Source organism: Antedon mediterranea, chromosome 7 (assembly GCF_964355755.1).
Source record: "Antedon mediterranea chromosome 7, ecAntMedi1.1, whole genome shotgun sequence".
Lineage (NCBI taxonomy): Eukaryota > Metazoa > Echinodermata > Crinoidea > Comatulida > Antedonidae > Antedon > Antedon mediterranea.
In genome coordinates, this window is record NC_092676.1 from 28,833,034 (window position 1) to 28,853,710 (window position 20,677).

General features: G+C 32.0%; 3 protein-coding genes across 4 annotated transcripts; 1 reads left to right on the top strand and 2 right to left on the bottom strand.

Moving 5' to 3' along the window:
• Positions 1-65: 65 nt before the first annotated feature.
• LOC140055286 (uncharacterized) lies at positions 66-1,661 on the bottom strand. Its single transcript, XM_072100586.1, has 4 exons — positions 1,416-1,661; positions 1,130-1,305; positions 579-976; positions 66-343 (listed from the first exon to the last, which is right to left on the bottom strand). Exons 1-4 carry the CDS (start codon positions 1,571-1,573, stop codon positions 116-118), a joined length of 960 nt encoding a protein of 319 aa, XP_071956687.1. The 5' UTR covers positions 1,574-1,661; the 3' UTR covers positions 66-115.
• Positions 1,662-1,864: 203 nt separating this feature from the next.
• On the bottom strand, positions 1,865-12,880 carry LOC140055285 (uncharacterized). The gene is made up of 13 exons (XM_072100585.1): positions 12,727-12,880; positions 11,056-11,084; positions 10,024-10,095; positions 9,667-9,786; positions 9,251-9,383; positions 8,054-8,230; positions 6,261-6,392; positions 5,929-6,168; positions 5,557-5,615; positions 4,341-5,217; positions 3,218-3,603; positions 2,828-3,108; positions 1,865-2,721 (listed from the first exon to the last, which is right to left on the bottom strand). Exons 3-13 carry the CDS (start codon positions 10,075-10,077, stop codon positions 2,604-2,606), a joined length of 2,577 nt encoding a protein of 858 aa, XP_071956686.1. The 5' UTR covers positions 10,078-10,095; positions 11,056-11,084; positions 12,727-12,880; the 3' UTR covers positions 1,865-2,603.
• A 1,359-nt stretch (positions 12,881-14,239) lies between these two features.
• Positions 14,240-19,929, top strand: LOC140054581 (uncharacterized). Of its 2 annotated transcripts, none has more exons than XM_072099625.1 (5): positions 14,240-14,429; positions 17,020-17,216; positions 18,076-18,206; positions 18,674-18,788; positions 19,280-19,929. In XM_072099625.1, exons 2-5 carry the CDS (start codon positions 17,084-17,086, stop codon positions 19,324-19,326), a joined length of 426 nt encoding a protein of 141 aa, XP_071955726.1. In that variant the 5' UTR covers positions 14,240-14,429; positions 17,020-17,083; the 3' UTR covers positions 19,327-19,929. The 2 variants fall into 2 exon arrangements, with proteins under 2 accessions (XP_071955726.1, XP_071955727.1); XM_072099626.1 differs by having other exon boundaries at positions 19,283-19,922.
• Positions 19,930-20,677: the final 748 nt, after the last annotated feature.

The following is a 20,677-nucleotide window of genomic DNA, read 5'->3' on the forward strand; positions in this document are numbered from 1 at the left end:
TTTTACTAATATGATGAGGACCTGAAAGCAAAGGAAAAAGCATTATAGAGGTTGTTTTGCCCACATTTCTTTATTAGGAAATCATCATTTATCGTTAATTGTGATTTTAGTTGATTTAAAAATAGACATCGAAATCACAATCTGATGCGTCGCTCGTTTCATCATGCTGTTCAGGAATAGCAAGTAGAGGCTGTGCAACAGACAGACGACGGGTAGTCATCGAGCTACGACGTTCACCGACGACGGCGACCGGGCTCTCTGCACCGTCTCTATAACGTTGGTTGAAATCACGCTCAGTGACAAGTTCGACAGACAACACTTTCTGAAGCTTTGTCTGTTCTTCCTACGAGAAATAAGTACAGAACTACAAATTAAACTACTGAACAAATGACAATGCTGTGGATATCAGTGGCTGGAACACAATGGAGATACAAAATAAAAAAGCAAAAACCTAAATCGAAACAATAAAGTAAAACCCCGAGTAAAACAGCCAGAATAATTCGCAGAGATTTCATGGAACACTATCCCTTCATAAATATGAGACTTCGAAATAATTATATTTTAGTGTAGGGTCCTACCTCACTCTTGCCTTGTTGTTCTTGTTGTTGTTCTTGTTGACACATGACACAAGCAATGTCACCTCTCTTTACGTTTTCATTCATGAATGTCGTTTCCTCCACATTCGATTTTTGTTCTTCAAGCGATATATCATTTGTTTTTTCTGTACCTGTACTGTTGTTAACACCACTCGAGTGGGGTATATCTTCTTCGCGTGGGTTTATTGTCTCGTCACTTGTGGACGGTTCATTTTCAGACTTGATCGCACTGCTCGTCTTGGTGTTGGAGGGAGGTGGTGGTACAACAGGAAACTCTAAATCTTCGATGACAAGGTTGTCTTCAATTATAGGTCTTCTTATAACGCGTCGATATGTTGTTTTTTTCTTTTTTCTTGCCTTTTTCAATATCATCTCTGTATCTAAACATTTTACAAAATATTCTTATCATCTTGATCATAGTAAAAGTTATTATCTTCATATTCAATTCAACATAAACAAATCATAGGCAAAATCAATTGTCAAAATTTGCTATCGTAATCACCGCATATTAAAAAAAATCATTTCATATTTACCATCAGTATGCGCTTCTTTGTATGCCTGACGTGGAACCAAGTCTTCTTCATCGGAACTGCTGACGTCAGAATCACTAGTACTCACCACCACGTCACACATTTCATCATAGTTCTTGATAAAGTTGGCGATGTATATCGCAGCAGCACTTCTTTCACGTTGGCTGTTTGGGTCATCCCTAAAAGATACCATGTGTGGAACTGTTATTCAAAACAAATACTGTAACTTGTGGTTTCATTTATTTAATATCCACAACAATTTACGTAGGCCTACGGTAAAGTGACGTACCTTTGTCCATCTTGGTCTGCATTGATGGGTTCGGTCGAAGCGGGTCTTTCAACGTCGTGGCCGTCCTCGTGACTTTTTCTTTCTTCAAAATTCGCGCACTTTTTCTGTTCGTTTTGTTCTTTCGGATCAAGTGGTAATTTCGATCCTGGGCACCCCATGACATGTTTTGAACCCCGGCTACATCACCATCGACCAATTGGACATGGGGGTGGGTCCGGTGAGGTGGTGTGTGGGTGAACAAGATCAGAGAGCTTGCCGTTTATTGTACTTAGCAACTAAAATTACGCGTTTACTACCGGGTTTATGCGCGAACGCGCAATTTAAGTACGCGCGTACGTGTAATACATTGCAATGCTAGCTGATACTACACATATTTTTAGCAATAACAAAAAACAAATAATTTTAGTATAGCTTCTTTTTGTCTAATCAACAATGATTTAATTCCCGTCTTTGAAATGAAACACTCGTATTAAAATTATACATTCCATTTTTTACAACTTAATTCAATTATAACAAAACAAATTAATAATATGAATAATTATGAATGCAAAATTAACATCAAATTTCTAAAACCGACAATTATTTAAAATTATATGAATAATTAAGTCAAAGGGTTGAAATAACTAGGCCAAATCTTATTACAATTTGACATTTAATTTACAGTTCAGCCAATTATAATTATTAATAATTAAAACTGTTAATAGTATTTAGTATTAGGCCTACTTTTCATGATTTTTAATATCGTTTTATTTTACTTTACCACCAAATAATCAACAAAAAAACAACATGCAGACATTTTGCATAATGTAACTTTGGTTGAGCCTTCTAGAACGTGTATATTTTGTTGTGATAAATAATAGTAACGCTCAGTGGCCTATTAAGCTTTATTTTGTATATTTTATGGATATAACAAATTGTCTATATAGTGTACCTTTTGCTTTATAATAATCAATAATATGATATTCAATAATAGATACCACTTTATACAAAAACAAAAATATTTAGCAATGTCAATGCTGCAATGCATGTATGAACAAGCAATATAAATTATTTTGCAAATAATTTAGCTTCTTTTAGAAACTAATTTGTTACATTATTATATATTATTCTAATCACAATTTGGAATGAGATTAGATAAATCAAAACATATCACTTCGATATTTGCATTGTTAGGTTGACCTTTGACATCTAATCATTGAGCAAAGCATCAATTTCATCGAGTAAAGCATCACTGCCGACGTCATCATCGTCACCAACAGTTGAGCTTTCTAAAAGTTCATCAAGGTCATCATCATCTTGATCCAAACTGAAAAAAAATAATAATAAATAATAAAGAAATACATAAATAATATTTAAGGTAGACAATTTATTAACTTTTAAATTAATATATATTAAATCATAATAATCTATACCTATTTTGTTCAGTTAATGACTTCCTACTTGAATGTCTTCGCCGACCCACACTTGACCTTCGACTTGGTTTGACCTTTGTGACATGCTCCTGAGTTGTAACATCAGCAGAACTGGATAACTTACCAGAGGTAGTAGTGTTACTTAGTGCTGCTTCTGTGGATGTTGGAATGTCAAGTATTTCTGGATGTTGGAGACTAGATTCAGTGCTATCAATGTTAATCACATCTGGATGTTGGAGACTAGATTCAATGTGACTTTGTTCTTCTTTTGATGTTTCATCCTGGAATCAAAATAAAAAATATTTTACATTACTAGATCAATCTTAAAGTACTTTATTACTGGAATATGTTTGTTCATATATTGAGTTTGTACAAACAATCAATGGTTACCTCAACTTGTGAAGATACTGCTTGTTGATCTGTGGACTCTTTGCTGATCGTCGTAACTTCTAGAACTGTATCTGCTGTGTTTTTATCTACTACGTTTGCTTCTGCTAGCTTGGTGTCTCCTAGACTTGTATCAGCTAGACTTGCATCATCATGGCTAGCATCAGCCCTGCTGGCTTCAGCCTCCTTTGTACTTGAAAGAACAACCTTTGAATCGCATTGATCTGCGTCTGCTATGACTACTTCAGCTCTGGAATGTGTTGTAGAATCTGGTGTTGTAAGTTTCATTACCTTGTCAACGGAAGCTGAGCTGACAATTGATGAAGCTGGTTTGCGTTTAAATCGAGGCCTGGTGGTTGAAGAGGCCTCCATTGAACGCTTGATCTTAACTGCAAAAAAAAAAATAATTTTTACTGTTATTTGATTTACTATTTAGCATTGTTGTAGATATCAAATATAAATTATGTTATAAAAACATAATTGAATGGCACATGTCCATATATGGGCAAATAAAGTCACATAAAGTTTGATAGTGTAGACAGAGCTTAAGAAAATTTACGAGTCAAGGATTTGTATCAAAAATCAAATACAACATTTTGACAAATGTAATCACTAAATGATTAAACTAGATAGCTTTAATTTAAACTTTCCACAACATGTGAACATTGCAACCTGTAGGTCTAAGCTGTCTAGACACAATCAGTAACTTGTTAAAATGTAAATGTTGTCCGCCATTGTAATTACCAATACAAATGAAGTTCATTACAAACTGCCAACATATTATTATACAACGGAGCAGGAAGATGTATGGATGATATTAAGATTTAATTAAATAGATGTATAGATTGGTTTTTATTCTTGTCTCCTATGCAAACAATATTTAAAGCTCTGTCTACACAAACTTGATGTGACAAAAAATGTGATGTGCCCATAATGGACATGATGATATCATATCACTACTCTATTTGGGCATATCATTACCATATTTGGGCACCTCACACTTTTTTTGTCAAACTACTTTGACAGTGTAGACAGAGCTTCAAAATCTAACTTTTACAGACACAAAACTGTATGACTACTTATTGTATAGTACTGTATTTACTTTTGGTATTTAAAAATGTTTTACCTTGTTTTGTTTGACCTTCTTTTGTCTTCTTTTCTTCGGTTGTTGGTACATCTTTCTCTTCCTTATCCTTCCTTTCATCAGGTTTCTCTCCAGTCTTTTCACTTTGTATTTCTTGTAATGATTTAATCTTAATGCTTTCCAATTCTGTTGGCTTAGGTTCAAAGTCTTTTTTCTCTTCAGATTCTGTTTTTGTTTGTGAAATGGATCGTCCTGAAATATTTGTTTCATCAATTTCACCAATTACTCCTTGTTCTTTTAACAATTTTAGTTCTTGTAATCGTTTTTCCTTTCGCATTTCCACAAACGATTTGGATTTAGGTTTTGCCGTTTCTTGTTGCGTATTACTAACTTCTTTATCTAAAGGTTTAGCAGAAGGTCTAGGATTTGGCCTAGCTCTTCCAATCTTTATGCTAGGCGGCTTGGAATTTGACAGTGGTAGCTTGCGTTTAACAAAAACTTTATCTGCTACATTTTGTGAACTATCTACAAGGTCTTTCTTTATTTTATCTTGTAACGCTATTTGTTTTTGCTTTTGTTTCTCTCTCCAGCTGAGTTTAACCCCAATGTTAGGTTGTTTCTCTTCCACAATCTCCTCAATTTGAATCTCGGTTTTTTCTTTTTCTTCTTTTTCCAGCAATTGTTGATATTCTTCTTGCTTTTTCAGTTGGTTTTCCTTCATTTTCTCTCGCCATGTTTGTTTCTTTGATATTTTTTTGGCTGTATTCAAAATCAGTGCTGGTTCTACAGGGAGTGGATCTATGACTGGCAATATATTTCCCAATTGTTCTCTAATTTCTTGCTGTTTCTTAAGTTGCTTTTCTTTCATTTGTTCTTTGAATTTTTTAAGATTTGAATATTTTTGTATATCACTTTCACTCTGAAATTAAAATAAGTTAGAACATGTACTATACAAAAAGAAAGAAAAGAAGAAAAACAATAGATATAGTATGACCAAATAGTCCAAAGGGGCCTGGTTACAAAATTTGGCAAAACTTAGTGGGGTAGGATTATTTACCAGTCCTGTGTCTTAATTTAGACTACCTTAGGGAGTCAGATTATACTCAGATTATTTAAACAATTGATTTACCAGTCATATGTCTCAATTTAGCCTATTTTAGGGAGGCGAATTATACTTGTATCATATAAATTTAACAAGGCATATCGAAACTGCAAACTGCCCAGTAATATAAAGTAACAAAAATGAAAACAACAATACCTGTAGACTTAGGCTGACCTGTTTGTTGCTTTCATTCTGTTTTAACCTATCTGATATTCCTGAAAAAAAAAAGATAATTTGTCACTATAAGTGCAATAGATATACTACAACCATGTAAAGTAATGAATTAATTGTGTAGCATCGTTATTTTTTCAGGGAAGGTGAAACACAAAAGAATGGAAAGCAGAATAAAACTTTTACTCATCAGGATCAGGATCGTACATACAGGTAAAGTGTCATTTTACTCATCAGGATCGTACATACAGGTAAAGTGTCATTTTACTCATCAGGATCGTACATACAGGTAAAGTGTCATTTTAATCCTTCAACAGGTTTTGGAGCCTCTGGTAGATTGATATCTAATTAACTTACTACTTTGTACATTGTATACAGCATTGTTTATTTTTCTTCTTTTCATTTGTGCACCATTCATTTCTTCGTTTGTTTCATCTTCTTCACAAGTTTCTGGCAACAAACTTTGTTCACGACGAGTCTGAAAACTCTTTAGCGCCCTCTTTCTCTTCACTTCCTCCACAGACTGTAGACTTGTCTGTCCAGTTGTTAAGTCATCTATGTCAGTTATACCTTCCATCTTGTGGACACATTTTTCGTCTGAAATTTGGAATTTTAAAATAATTACTATAATTTTAAGCTTTTTTACCTAATTTTATTTTACTTTCATGTATAATAAATAAAATAATAACCATGAGACATCTGCTGGTGGAAGGGTTTCATAGTTGCCGACACTGCATGACGGACTGGATGCTTCGTTGGTGACTGCACGGTTCGTGCTATCGGCTTTGTAACTGGTGAGCCTTCAACACTACTGGTTTCATCTTTGAAAAAAGACAAATTTAATATATTTAAATGATTATAAAAACCAATAGATGACTGATTATGTTGAAATAACATACAGTAGTTTGTGATGATGATCAAATAAAGATCGAAACGTTGAATCATGACTTGCCTCTCATTATTGGGAATCAGTAATATTAATAAATTACTATATACATAATGAATAGAGTTAGTTTTATTTTTTTTAATGTATTTCTCATGTTTTGGCAACTGAGTTTTGCAATGTAAAAATGTTTATATACTGTACGTATACACATTTTATAACAAATTTGAAATTTAAACATTAAAGTTAAAAAATCATTCGATGAGGTTATGCTGCCACATAGATCAATATAGTGTTTTTTGTTGTGACACTGCGCTGGCTTCTTAATAAATAGTGTTAATTAATTATGCGGTGACAGTATTACGTTCTAAATAAAAAAGTAATAATTATACTAATGAGATGGAAATTAGCCCTTGTACCTGTATATTGTATAATTAATCATTGTGTTCATTTATTGATGCATGAAAAAATTAAATACAGCAATTTAATAAATGAACTTGATAAATAATGTATAATAATGTCAGTGTCGACATTTCACATTATCTGGCAAGTTTAATGACAACATGAAATTGTTTTGTCTTTTTTTTCTCAAAAACAGATCATTTGTCAATTATACTAAGAAAATGTGACCAGCGTTATATCAATAATACTCTTTTAATCTGTTTTAATAACCTATAAGAAACTCAATTACTTTATGGCAAGCAAACAACAATTGTAGAAGAGGAGGATGATGGATTGTGCAAGGACTTTCTTTTGACTGCTGGATTGCATTTTCTAAATAATACGTAGTAAAACTGCTTTTCAAAATGGTCCAGTTACAAGGTATAAAAGTAAAGGAAGTAAATAAGATAAAAAGATGATAAACGTTTTCATTTATTTTTATTTCAGCAAACAAACATTTAAAAAAAAAGCTCTGTCTACACTATCAAACTTTATTATTTTTTACAAGAAAATGTGTTGTACCTATATGGACTTGATGATGTCATACCCCTACCATATTTGGGCATATCACTACCATATTTGAGCATATCACTACCATATTTGGGCATATCACTTCCATATTTGGGCATATTGTATCACTACCATATTTGGGCACATCACATATTTTTGTCACATAAAGTTTGATAGTGTAGACAGAGCTTAAGAGGTGACAAAAAATGGAAAAAGGTTCCATCACAATAAAGCCGGAACATCAGTCAGCCAGCGGGCCATTTGTAAACTTGTACTTTTTATGCGACGAACAGGGCAAAGCACTGTTATAAATAAATACCTAAAAGACTATTTACAATCAAGTCACTATCGTAAATTAAAATTCATTCTGCGCGTAAAACGACTGACTGATTATTAGTTTTAAGGCTAAATTCGCATAAATAAACTGCCAATATACTATAACTAATTCCTTAATTTATAATTAGGTATTTCCCAAGTCATGACCTTTTAAAAATGCTTCTTTTATTCACAATGGAATACGTTTTGTGATTATATTAGCAAAATCTCATTGAAATATTTTAAATTCAAAGTGTCTTGGTTTCTCGGTCAGGGATGCTTTTTTACACCAGATTTTCTATACTCATTGTAATAACTTTTCACAATGCTTACCTTCACTGTCGTTGGGTCGTACTACTACAGGATCAATGATAGGTGTCTGGATTGAGAAGGCTACGTCCATCTCGTCGGTCTTGATGCTGTCGTCAATCTTTGGTTTTGGAACCATATGATTGGTCAAATGGGTACGATGGTATTTGGATGGTGGTGGCATCATGGGGCTTTTTATGCCTATTTAATAATAAATGAACAAAAACAAAAATATTATATCAATGATGTGATGATGATGGATGACCTACTGTAGAAATCAGTCAGGTCATTTTAATTCACACATGCCAAACTGTAAATGTAGATCGTACAAATGACATTTCATTGTTACAGCTCATTGTTATGTAATATGTGAATGAAAAGTTTTAAATTTCTAAATTACGCATTCAAGATGTCATATGTGGTTAGCACACACTTCTGATAGCTCCTCAGTTACAGTAAGTACATACAACTTATCAGTGGGCTAAGTGTTCAATTACTGTGTACTTAAGAAGGTCAGATAGTGACACAATGAGTTAAGTACTATGTATGATGCATGTCATTCTTTAGAATAGCCTGAAAAAAACTGTATTAATTGAAACTGTTCACTTATATTTTTAGTCAACGCAAGGTCTTTCCTAGGGCACTTATTTATTATGGTTTAGATTAACTTGGTTTAATAACCTTTTTACTTAATTTTTAAATGACTATTGAATGTTGAAATGACTATTCATGAATGTTAAAATGAATATTCATGAATGTTAAAAGGAATATTCATGAATGTGATTAAATGTTAAAATAAATATTCATGAATGTGATTAAATGTTAAAATGAATATTCATGAATGTGATTAAATGTTAAAATAAATATTCATGAATGTGATTGAATGTTAAAATGAATTCATGAAAGTAATTGAATGCTGAATAACATATTTGGCATTCTTCAATACACAATAGAATTTATTTAGTTCCGTTTTTCTCAGTCTTTCAATCCCATTATGATTCACATTTGATTAATTATGTTATAAAATGTCACCGAAAATCGGCTAGTGTATATTCTTTAGTTCCTTTTTTTCTCCTTTTGATAAAACATTCTTCAATTGTGTTTGAATAATAATAAAAAACATGTCACTTTGTATTATGGTAAGACTCAAGCAAAAGCTGTACAAATGTTTGTACAACTTAGGGTTAGTGAGCAGTGTATTAAATCTTCTAGATGACTTACCAACTGGTTGAATTATCTCTTCTAATGATAAATTTGTGTAATCTTGTTGTGACGAGTGTTTGAACGGGCAATAAGGCTTCTTACATCCTCCAGGTTTACTTTCCCAAAAACATGCTATGGTTGCCCGATTTTTCTATTAAAAAAATCCCAAAAATGTTTGCATTTACAAAATAATAATATTAGAAATTTTTGAAAACTGTGGCTTCACATCATATTCTGGAATAGAAGTACAGTAAACACTGCTACCTGTATAGTTGCCCGATTTTACTATAAAAAAAATCCTCAAAAAATGTTTGCATTTACAACATATTGATATTATAAATAAAGGTTTTGAAAACTGTGGCTTTATACATCACATCATACGCTGGAATAGAAGTACATAAAATTAATTTGTAGATTAATTATCACTAGCTTACACTGAGTTCCATATGCTTGTAGGGGCAGGCTTTCTTATAGCAGCGTCCAGCTCTCCACAGTGTACAAACAACTTCAACGCCAAGGGCTGCCTCACAGTGTCGAAAGGGACATCCATCACCCTAGAAAAAAACATTGCAAATTTAGAAAGTTCTCTTTAAGATTATGTTTACAATAACATTTTTGCATTTAGTTGTCAATCAAAGTAGTGACTAGCAGTCTACAGCATCAATGGAGCTTAAAATAGTATTACCTGTAGTGAAACTGAGAGATTACTGTATGTTATAATTCGGTATTACTGAACGTTAATAAAGATTTTACAGCAATCAAAATAACTATCATTTATAAATTAAAACTACCTTTGTGCATGTGGAGTAATAAAAATAATAACAATCTTGTCCAGATGGATCCATTCTTGATTTTAATCAAATCTAGAGACAAAATAATCAATTATAAAAGAAAAATTCATTGTTTTATGTACAAATAAATTCACATCAGTATTGTAAACTAATTATTCATAGAACCCATCCTTTAGGATACGCTAGTGTACCATGGTATTTCTTTGGTACAAATATATGCTGGTATGGTCGAAATAATTCTTTATAGAACCCATCCATTGGTGTGTCGTGTATGAGACACTTTTCCATGAAACAAACAATTTAAAAATTTGGTACAGTAGTAGGCCATGATTCAAAACTTGTCGCACCTACTCACTGCTAAAAATGAATCATTATAAGAAATACCATTGATTTAACAACGTAAAAAAAAACATTCATAAATCAATGCAAAATTACAACAAAATATATTGGATTCACTTTTCTATTTTTGGCAATATCAATTTAATTTTTAATGAAATAGTTAAATTGAGTATCTGAATTTTCTAGATAGATTGCGAGTATAGAATTCCTTTGAGAATTATTAAAGTGTGCTTGTTGCCATAAATCAAGGTTTCTGTGTATTCATAATCAATTTAATTTGTCATCAATTTACGTTGACTGCATGACAATGAATGTCACCTACAGGTTTAAGGTCATTCCGTTATATCAAGTAGTGAGTGTGAACAGGGCTTTATACGCTTTTCACATCTGTGTAAATTGTTACAAGTTGTAACCAAATCTCCCGACTTATTACACGCTTTCACACACAAATATGCGAACCTTGTGAAATCTCGGGAGGAAAGAATAGTTGCGCGCTAATTGATTACTATGATTGATCCGTTAATACCAGGGCAATACACGCGGGTGAGTAAGAACATCTCGAAACAAAAACACAGGCCTCTTGTTGGTGTGTTTTTCTCTCGGGAGATTATCCAGAAAATTGTATTCACACTATGCAAACCTGGTTACAACTTGTTACATTTTGCAAATGTGAAAATGGCCTTTTACTCTTACCTTGTCAATGATGTTGCTTCGACCGTTAACTGCAAAATGACAAACAATTACAATCAAATGTTCGTTTCTTTTTCCATCAAATTTCAAATTCTTGTCAAGTTTTTCCAGGACAGTTTTCTTCCAAAATAATTAATTGTTCATAAAAACTGCTAGATTTCTTCGTCACCTATAAACTTCTAAAACTGTTGCTTAATTTTGGAATAGGGAACCTTGTGGTCACAAATAACAAATATTATGACGATTGAATTGATTGGGGAGTGACTATAAAAAGGAATAGGTGGTGATGCTAGGTATTTAATTAAAAAGGGGCGATTTATTTCCGCTCGGTACTGTAGTTAGAAAGCAACTCCTTGATAATGCGTAAACTTCTAAAATTGTCTTTTTTTTTGTGGCAAAGTTGTTTTCACAATGAAGTTGGAATTAAATAAATGGCAACAATCTTCGGAGATGAATACTAATCAGCTTCTGATGAAATTTAATTTAACAGAAAAAAAAATTAAATCTTGAATTATAAACAAACTGGTCATTAAATTATTGAATCCTTTCTACTACGCTACGATGTCCTTGCTACTAGAAAACAAACTGCTACAAAACTTGTTGACAGTTCTGTACTTCTATGTAAAATCAATGAATAGTTTACACAGTATTTCGAGTCCACATTAAATAAACGTCACACATTACTGTAGTCCAAAGTTGATCTCAATCCTTTAGCCGCTTTACTTCAACCACCTTAATATTTCTTAGTATTTTAGTGCATTTGATTACACAGTGCAGTAGATGAAAGAACAACCACCACCAGATTTGACTTTTAGTAAGGATTATTTTGGGTTCAGTTTAGGGGACAAGAGGTTTTAAATTAAATGATTTATGTATTAGGTCCTATAGTAAAACGAGGTGAAAATAAAATACTGTATGTTGAAATACACATGACAATTTATGAAACTAACTTTGGTGATACTTCAGTCTTCATTCATAATTACCAGTGATATTTGTTATTTTGTTTGCTTATTATTGTTTTGATACTGTAAAATAATTAAATTAATATTAATTATTATTTATTTACTATTATATTATTATAAAATAAAATAGTGTTTTTTTTTTATAGGCCTACTAGTAGGCTAGGCTTGGCTATATGCCTAGCCTAGGCTTGATACATTTGTTTATACTGTATGGTTACTGAACTTAAGATCTGTTCTGCTTCCTATATAAACTGTAAAGATTTTATATTGTATATAAAGTTCTGTGCCTCCACAAGAAACCTAAACAATTTTGTAGACATTACAGTCATTATTTTTTTTATTCCTGACTCTAGCCCTAGCTAGTAGTAGTAGGCCAGGCTTTAATTAATCATGTTTTCATAAATATTTATATAATTATTATTACATCCATAGGATATTATAGGCCTATAAACACAAGCACAGCCAAGCCAGCCATCACTAGGTTAGTAGTAGCCTGTAATCTACTGCAATCTAGACTAATAACCCTAGGCCTAGCTAGGTAACGGCAACCCGAGACCACCAAATCTCTTGAACTGAACGAGTGGCTCCTACTACGAGCTAGAGTATAATACTCTAGCTCGGCTAGGCCAGCAGGGGTTAACCAAGAACACAACGAAACAGTCTGGCCTAACTTAGCCTCAACAACAACGGTACACGAATCCATTATTCCTACCTTTTTAACACTATATTGGGTATGGGTATTACCACATTGTATAGTACTATATTATAAAGTTACAAAACCATGTACTTTTGTTCTAGAAAATGGACAAAAAGCGAACAAAAACGCAAGAGAAAATAAAAACTTGAAATTGTCACATCAGCAGAGCTCTCTTCGCTCGAGTTTTCTGAAATGTTGATGACGTCATAAAATAATTGCCAGGTTCTTCTTGACAAAATGGCCCAATTTCGATTATAGGGAACGAATTTTTAAAATTAAAATATTACAAACATTTTATGACAAACTCAACAGTATACATTTGCACTACCAGTACAGCTATTATTATGTTATATGTAGGTTTAGTGCTGAAGAAGAATCCTCGGATAAGGTTCGAAAATTTCACAGGTAGGCGCGGCCTACGTGAAAATCTTTATCTTACGGTGTGAAAAGTTTATTCTCATAATTATATATACTGTATAGGTTTAGTTTGTGTAATTTTCAACGGTAATTATTTTTTCTTCTAACCGTCTGTCAATCAACGGTTAATAAGATTTTCAATCAATTCGTAATAGCTAAAATATTGTGACTAACTTTGTTATTTTGCTTTCTTGAAATTAAAACTTCGACAACACTTCGTTCTTCTGATAAGCAAGTTGAATTGATATTCTTAAAATAGTTATACCAAAACCCATGAGACATATTGATCATATTTTCAAGTAAAACTAATTTGTCTGGGTATGTAAAACTAATGAAAAAATGATATATGTCTAAACATATATCATATTTACCATTTGTGGTAAACAAAGGTATAGCACAAAATGAATACGTCTTCACAAAATATATACGTACCTCTATGAAATAGAAACTTGTATATGTATATGGCGCAATAATTATTGTTACATGCATGTAGGCCTCTTAAATTATTATTTCCTAATAAAACAGTAAAAAGTCTCAAATAGAATTAAATTAATTTTTAAGAATTTTGCCATCTAGCAAATGAACTACTCACTCATTATGTGCGAGCGCGCGCAAAAATAAACACGCACCAATTAATCTAGTAGAGGTACATTAACGTGTTTCATTGGGTAAAAACAGGCCAATTACGTCTCTCTCTAAACAATGACAAATGTCTCTTTTGTCGAGAAATAAGGAACCTAAAGTCCGCAATGTCTCCTCGCGCGCGATAAGCAACCTATAACAATGTCTATCCCAAAATCGAAAGGTCTCTAGCACACGGAAACTGAACACACTTCTGCTGAAATTACTTTGAAGTGAACCAGACCTTAGATAAGTCAATCAGCACTTTGTTCAACGTGACAAGAATCAATTACGGACCAATAGACAGTTTACTATAGAACGTACCTCTAGAGACTCTGTTCGTATATTAATGCGTTACTAATAGCTAATTAAAAAGATACAGCATCGATCTATAGAACGATAAGTTAATATCGTATGACGAAATCTGAAAGAACAACTTACTATAAAACCTTTCAAAGCACGTGTTAAATATGCAAATGAGGAGGTGGGAGTCTTATCTGATACTTAAGATCCATCTAAGTTTTATTGGTGTCCTTTAAGATCTAACAATCGTTCCAACAACTGGGTTTGGATACAACTATAGGAAACAGGATTTGAAGCAACAACCACTGAAGCCTAATACTACCTGTGATAGATTTCGTTTCAATATTGAACAAGCTTAAACACTGCTTCATCAAAGGGTAAGTTTACTTTTTACAGAATTGTGATTAACTTTATACTTAGATTTGTATTTTGATGATTTTTCGATGCATACTATGTTTACACATTAAATGTATACGTCGTTAAATGAATAAATACAATTACGATACCCATTAAATTACATCGAGAATGAATGAAGCGTTCAATGATAAAATTAAACTAAACTAGTTTAAAATCGAATATGCCTACAATCTTCAAAAGAAAAATATTGATGGTTACTTTATAAATTAGATACACATCAGTATGTTAAATGTCTAAGGACCCCAAGATAAGCTAATTCTAGATTAATTGAGCGGTTTGAGACTTAGATAAGCACTATAAAGTGAATTAATCATCCTTTATAGTTAAATGCTTTTGTGTATATTTTTAGGTGTGGGACTCGGAAATTAAAATCATTACACTGAATAATGCAATTTTTGCAATATATAATTAAAATCAGCAAATATGTGAATATTAATTTTTTGACAAAAACAAACATTCTTCCAGAAGAAAACTAAACTCGTTTTATTAAATCAGTAGGCCTCCTAAAAATGTAGGTTTAAAACTTTTTTTTTAAATCGAGCAGAAGAGCATTAGTTCCCAAATAATCGATACAAAATAAATATTAATATACAAAACCTCATTAAATTAATTCTTAATTTTGAATTTTCTATTTCTAGGGAATACAATTTAATTGATTAGAATATATAATTAATATAGTGAGCGAAATTTACTTCTAATACATGATTTATTATATTATTATAACACATAGAAATCTATATAGTTTTTGTGAGTATTATATTGATCTTAGTTCCCACCTGGACGCGCAACGCAATGACGTAGACGCAACGCAATGGACTTGATTGCAGTGCGCGCTTACGTCCTCCTTGCGTTGCGTACTACGTGAAGCTTTAAATGGATTATTCATGGTCAAATGTCTTTTATTATTATTTTGAATTCAAAATGATGGACTAAAGTTTTAAACTAAGTTATTCGAACATTTTACAATCAAATAAAATTGCTAGATATTATAGTTTGTAGGCTAAAAACAACCCAGCTACATACTGGGTCTTAATTATGAGTGATTATACGTCCTTAAAGTGTTTTCCAGTTGTATAGATCGATCCTATAATAAGCATGATCGCATTGGTTACGCTAACTTATCTTAATATTGCCCTTGATTATTTCGCGCAATTTATGAGAGGATTCTGTTTTTGGCGCGAAATCTCCAGAGTCTGGCGAAATACCGAAATTTACGAGAGTGGATATAAAGAAGGATTTTCCCAAACGTATTGCCGGGTTTTTGATGTTTTCCCTTATTAGTAAGTGTGTCCTCGTAATAATTACATCGTTCGGAGTTTATGATTTGATAGAAATTCATTCCTGAATTTGATCGTCTTCGTTTTCTCTACAAGATAAACAATCATTCGTCTTTGATAAGTAATTAAAATTGTAATTCATTTTCCTATTTGTCTATAAATCAAGATCATTTCTATATTTGCAAAGAGAACATTCAACTTTTGAATCGCCGGTTCTAGTTGTAAAGAAATGGCGTTTTAGTAGTCCCATGGCCGTCTGCTCAATCATAATTGGGTTCTCTTGCAATAATACATTCTTAATATAAGAAACATTAGTTAATTTTGTTATGACAAAATTGCAAGGATATGTTTTAGTAAGTCTAGAAAAAGATGTATGGAGATATATTACACTATTAAGAATTGCCCAAAATAACTACGAGCAAATTTCTGTCGATCCAAAATAATAATAATTTTTAAAAGAAAAAAAAATATTTATATGTAAAGAGAAGTGGATGTATGGAAATAAAAGTGGGACGAACCCACGTAATACCAAATCAAAAACAACTTTTACCCATTTTTCCATTTTAGAAATTTTTACATTATAACCGGAGGTCACTCAGAAAAAATAAGTATGATCTTCCGTAATACATAACAAATCGTGCACGACAAGGATCCACTTACCAGTAGCTTAACTTAAGGATAGTGACCATGAATGTACTTATATGTAAAACTGGTTATGTAATGCTACCTGAATGGACTACTGAGCAAAAAACATTAATAGATCTTAATTAATTAGTCTACTTCAAGTCCTAGAACATAATGTGCTTAAATCAATAATCTTACTCTGACTGCTTATTATTATGTTAGCTTGGTAGTTAAGAACAAAACAAACCATGTTGGTAGCTATCACTGCATAAGACAAACCACATCAATTAATATAACATAGCTACATCAATTATTAATTTTAACAGCAATTGATCGTTTAGCGATCTCCAGTATTTGATATTTCTAAACTTTGTTGATTTTAATATCTCATAGGTTAACTAGCATTACAGTGCTTTAAATTGACTTTAGGTAGCCCTAGGAGGCCCAATATTTCAGATACATATACAGTATTTCTATCTGTTAAAAAAAGGACCGAAATGTACTGGTTTTAATTACCGGGGTAATAAACACAATGCCGTCAGTGAAGCTATGAAAGAGAAAGAAAAAAATGGTCCAAAAAATACGCGACCACCGGCAGATATTGTGGCACAATTTAATTACTAATAACCTCTTTCTTGTATTTCTTTAGCGACATTACTCATCTTTAGCGACATACCGAGTGAATCATCGTATACAGTTGACTTTAGTAAGATATGGAAACGTTCAGCTTAAATAGACCTTACTCGACAATAGCAGTGTTAATACTGACGGTATATATTGCAACAGCATCAACGACAGGCCTAACACACCTTAGGTTAGACAAACGAGGATCCAATGGCCCCAGAGGTAAACTGCTCTCCCTTTTTTTTGTTAGTAGTTTAAGTCGACTATGGAAGGCAATCGCCGCCAAAATCACAGTAACAAACTTACATTTCTGCGAGACTGCGATTGCCTTCAATAAATAGACGACCCAACACAAAACAATCAAATTATAAACCAGGACTAGAGTGAAATGTTAACGTTTCTAAGAGTTTGTGGATTTAGATTCTTTTTTTTTTTTTGGTGGAAGTGTTTTTCTTCTCTCCAGATAATCCTTTCCTTTTTTCAAAAACAAATTAACCTTTGATAAATCGTTGAGTAATTAGCTTCTAAACAAATTCTTTCATTATGCGACTTATTAATAATGTTGTTGTAAAAACATTTCTTCGAACTAGTGATAACCTATGATATTATCATGAGTACGAATGACGCTGAATAGTATTATTGTATTAAATTCGGTCAGTGTTGGAAGCAAACGATAATTATAGTTACTTGTGAATTGATATATTCTTCCACTGGGAGTGCGCGCCACAACTCAATAGTTTGCATTTGTGACGTTGCTTGTTCATAATGATTGATTTGTGATGTGTGGGATAACAAGAAATACACTAACTACGTTTTTAATTATTTTTTTTTCAAACTAATTTAAAAATTGTTAACTTTCGATCACGATGTTTATTGCTTTAGTTTACCAATGACTAATATATAACTGTATATGTCCTTGTGTTTTTCCACAAGCTTATACGCATGCGTAGAGATTTGGAAGATAAAATCATGAATACGCATGCGTATAAGCTGACGCTTTCGATTCGCGCGAACAAATTCACCTCTAGTGGAAAATCAGCAGGTTTAACTGTGTTTAAAATGTTTGTTTTAAATCTTTTAGTTCAAGTTTGTCAATGTGGTAGCATGGGTTTGCAGAAATGCATGAAGGTGTTTCTTCCCGCCTGTTGTATTCAGCATTCATCACTTGGTAGCAGTGTAGTCTGCGCACCAATGGGTAAAAAATCAATGGATGTAAGTATACTCTACAGTTAAAGCATACAAAATGAAGCTGAATACAATCGATACCAATTAATCAATCAATTGAATATGCTATTTGTAGTTTTAATAAAGTTTGAAAAAGCTTAATAGAAAGTTTTGATTTCTATCAGAGATGTTTATAAAGAAGTACCTTAAGAAGTACTTAGTAAGTTACTCTTTTAAGAAGATAATAAATAAATAAATAAATTTCATCTTTACAAAATAAGAAGCTTCGAATATTCAATCAAGTTATTCACTTTTGCCGAAAAACAAAAATATTGATTTATCTTATAAAAAACAGAATTCCAACAATTGGCTTCCTGATTACTATTAATTGTTTTCTTGACATTTTTTTTCAGGAAACTAATTTTCTTAGCCTATGCATTAGCTATCTGTGATACTAAAATATGTTTAATCATGTTTATTTCAACAATATGACGTGAAACTTATTACATTTTTAGGAAGAGTTATTTTTGGAACAGAGCAGTCAATATGAAGATAATATGAACATATATAAGAAATTTAATTTCATCAAAAACTTGCTTTCATCAAATGAGCTTTTAAATGCCGATACAAGTAAGTCGTTTTGTGCTTTTTGTTAGTAGGCCTATTATGACAGATAATGAAATGCAATGAAAAAAAACTTTATTGATTTTAAACAAGCTAGAATTATTTCAAAAGTATACTAGTGTTATTTGAAAACGATTACGGGTGTACAAATTAATTTTATAGATTTAATAGAGCAGTTCGGCTCTGAATAAACTCTACAAAGTTCTTATAAAATCCGAGTAAAATTATGATTAGTTAAAATCATAGTATTCCACGATATTTCTATATCTGATTTATGACAACATTAATGTATGATTCATTTTAATGATAAAAAAAATCATTACACTAATCACAAAGAAGGGTTCGGCTTCTGATAAAATCAGATTTGTTGATAAATGACCAAATCATACGTCATCAATCATATCATACGTCATCAATCATATCATACGGACGCGTGCATTCAATCAATATTAAATTTAATTCAAATAAATATTGATGCCGTTTATTTTTCTTTAAAGTAGTTCCACATCTATTACAAGACGATAGCAGTGAAGACAGGTTTTGAGGGGAATTATTGTGGAATCAGCGAGACACCAAACATGGCAGATAAAACAATTTAAGTATGCTGTATAGGACTAAAGACTAAGTTCAACAAAATCATTTTTGTTTTTTAACAATTTGTCGCGGATATTATTTTTACAGTTATAAGTGAAATAATTAATAAATAATGTATCTATATCTCGATTTATTTAAATTGAAACGGAATTTTATGAAGAAAAAAATATTTAATAGGCCAGTACGTGTTTATACGTAAATCCTTGACAACTGAAAAAAAAAACCCCGTTATTTATCTAAAGCTTATAGCTTCCACTAGGACTTAGGGGAGTATTTGAATTGTCGCTTATGATTAGTCAAATCGCTTGCGTTGCGCGAAAGGTTAATGCGTTGCGCGTACGTCCAATGCGTTGCGTCCAGTGGGAAAGTTGCTGTAGTAGTAGCGGCAATAAATAAAAAGAGATTAACATTAGGATTGATTAGATTTTAGAAAATGTTACCACTGCTATTTCCTTAGGAGGCTGAAGAAATTACTTTATTTTAAATAGGTCTACTATTATATTAATTTACAATAAAATTTAATGACAAAAAACAAGAAGATCGACGTTTCGGAACCATCATGGAACCATTTTCAAGATCAAGTGATTGAATTATACAAAGTAGAAAGTTAGGTGAAATTCTTAAATCTAAAAGAAAACCTATGACCGAAATCAGCAATGCGTTGTATATAAATTTCAATGTGGTTTGTGCGATACAAACTATGTCGGCTATACTTGTCGGCACCTTCATCAACGTATTGATGAACACAGTAAAGGCACCATAGGAGAGCATTTAAAGCAACATAATATAAGTCCTATTGAAACTTTTAATCATTTCAGGATATTGTCAAGTGCAAGTGCAAATCCAAATTTGATTGTTTAATTAAGGAAATGCTCTGGATCAAAGAACTGAAACCTACACTTAATAAACAAAAAGATTCAGTCAAAGCTAAATTGTTTATTAATTAAGAGGGAGGAGCTTAATAACTTAAGTTCTTAGAATTGTAGACCTTCTTTGTTGTTAATTAACCAATTAATTAGTATTTCCTGTCACCCTTTGGTGTTTGTTATTTTTGTATAATTCAATCACTTGATCTTGAAAATGGTTCCATGATGGTTCCGAAACGTCGATCTTCTTGTTTTTTGTCATTAAATTTTATTGTAAAGTTATATAGTAAGTGTCTATTAATTTATATTAATTTAGCACTTTAAAATAAGTCTTCCCAAACGAATTACTTATTATTAAGAAATATTTTACAAAATATATCATTTAATATCGCAGGGGAAAAACGGTAAACAAAACCTCGGCAAAAGCGCGTAAAC

Bases quoted from the DNA above. Each gene is read 5' to 3' on its own strand.
- LOC140055286 (XM_072100586.1), bottom strand. From the start codon at position 1,573: ATGGGGTGCCCAGGATCGAAATTACCACTTGATCCGAAAGAACAAAAC. The intron at 977-1,129 runs GTAAATATGAAA...TAAAATGTTTAG, and splicing joins CAAAGAAGCGCATACTGATG to ATACAGAGATGATATTGAAA. The intron at 344-578 runs GTAGGACCCTAC...TATTTCTCGTAG, and splicing joins AACAACAAGGCAAGAGTGAG to GAAGAACAGACAAAGCTTCA.
- LOC140055285 (XM_072100585.1), bottom strand. From the start codon at position 10,077: ATGGATCCATCTGGACAAGATTGTTATTATTTTTATTACTCCACATGC. The intron at 8,231-9,250 runs GTAAGTCATCTA...ATTATTAAATAG, and splicing joins AGAGATAATTCAACCAGTTG to GCATAAAAAGCCCCATGATG. The intron at 6,169-6,260 runs GTTATTATTTTA...TCCAAATTTCAG, and splicing joins CCACCAGCAGATGTCTCATG to ACGAAAAATGTGTCCACAAG.
- LOC140054581 (XM_072099625.1), top strand. From the start codon at position 17,084: ATGGAAACGTTCAGCTTAAATAGACCTTACTCGACAATAGCAGTGTTA. The intron at 17,217-18,075 runs GTAAACTGCTCT...TAAATCTTTTAG, and splicing joins AGGATCCAATGGCCCCAGAG to TTCAAGTTTGTCAATGTGGT. The intron at 18,207-18,673 runs GTAAGTATACTC...TTACATTTTTAG, and splicing joins TGGGTAAAAAATCAATGGAT to GAAGAGTTATTTTTGGAACA.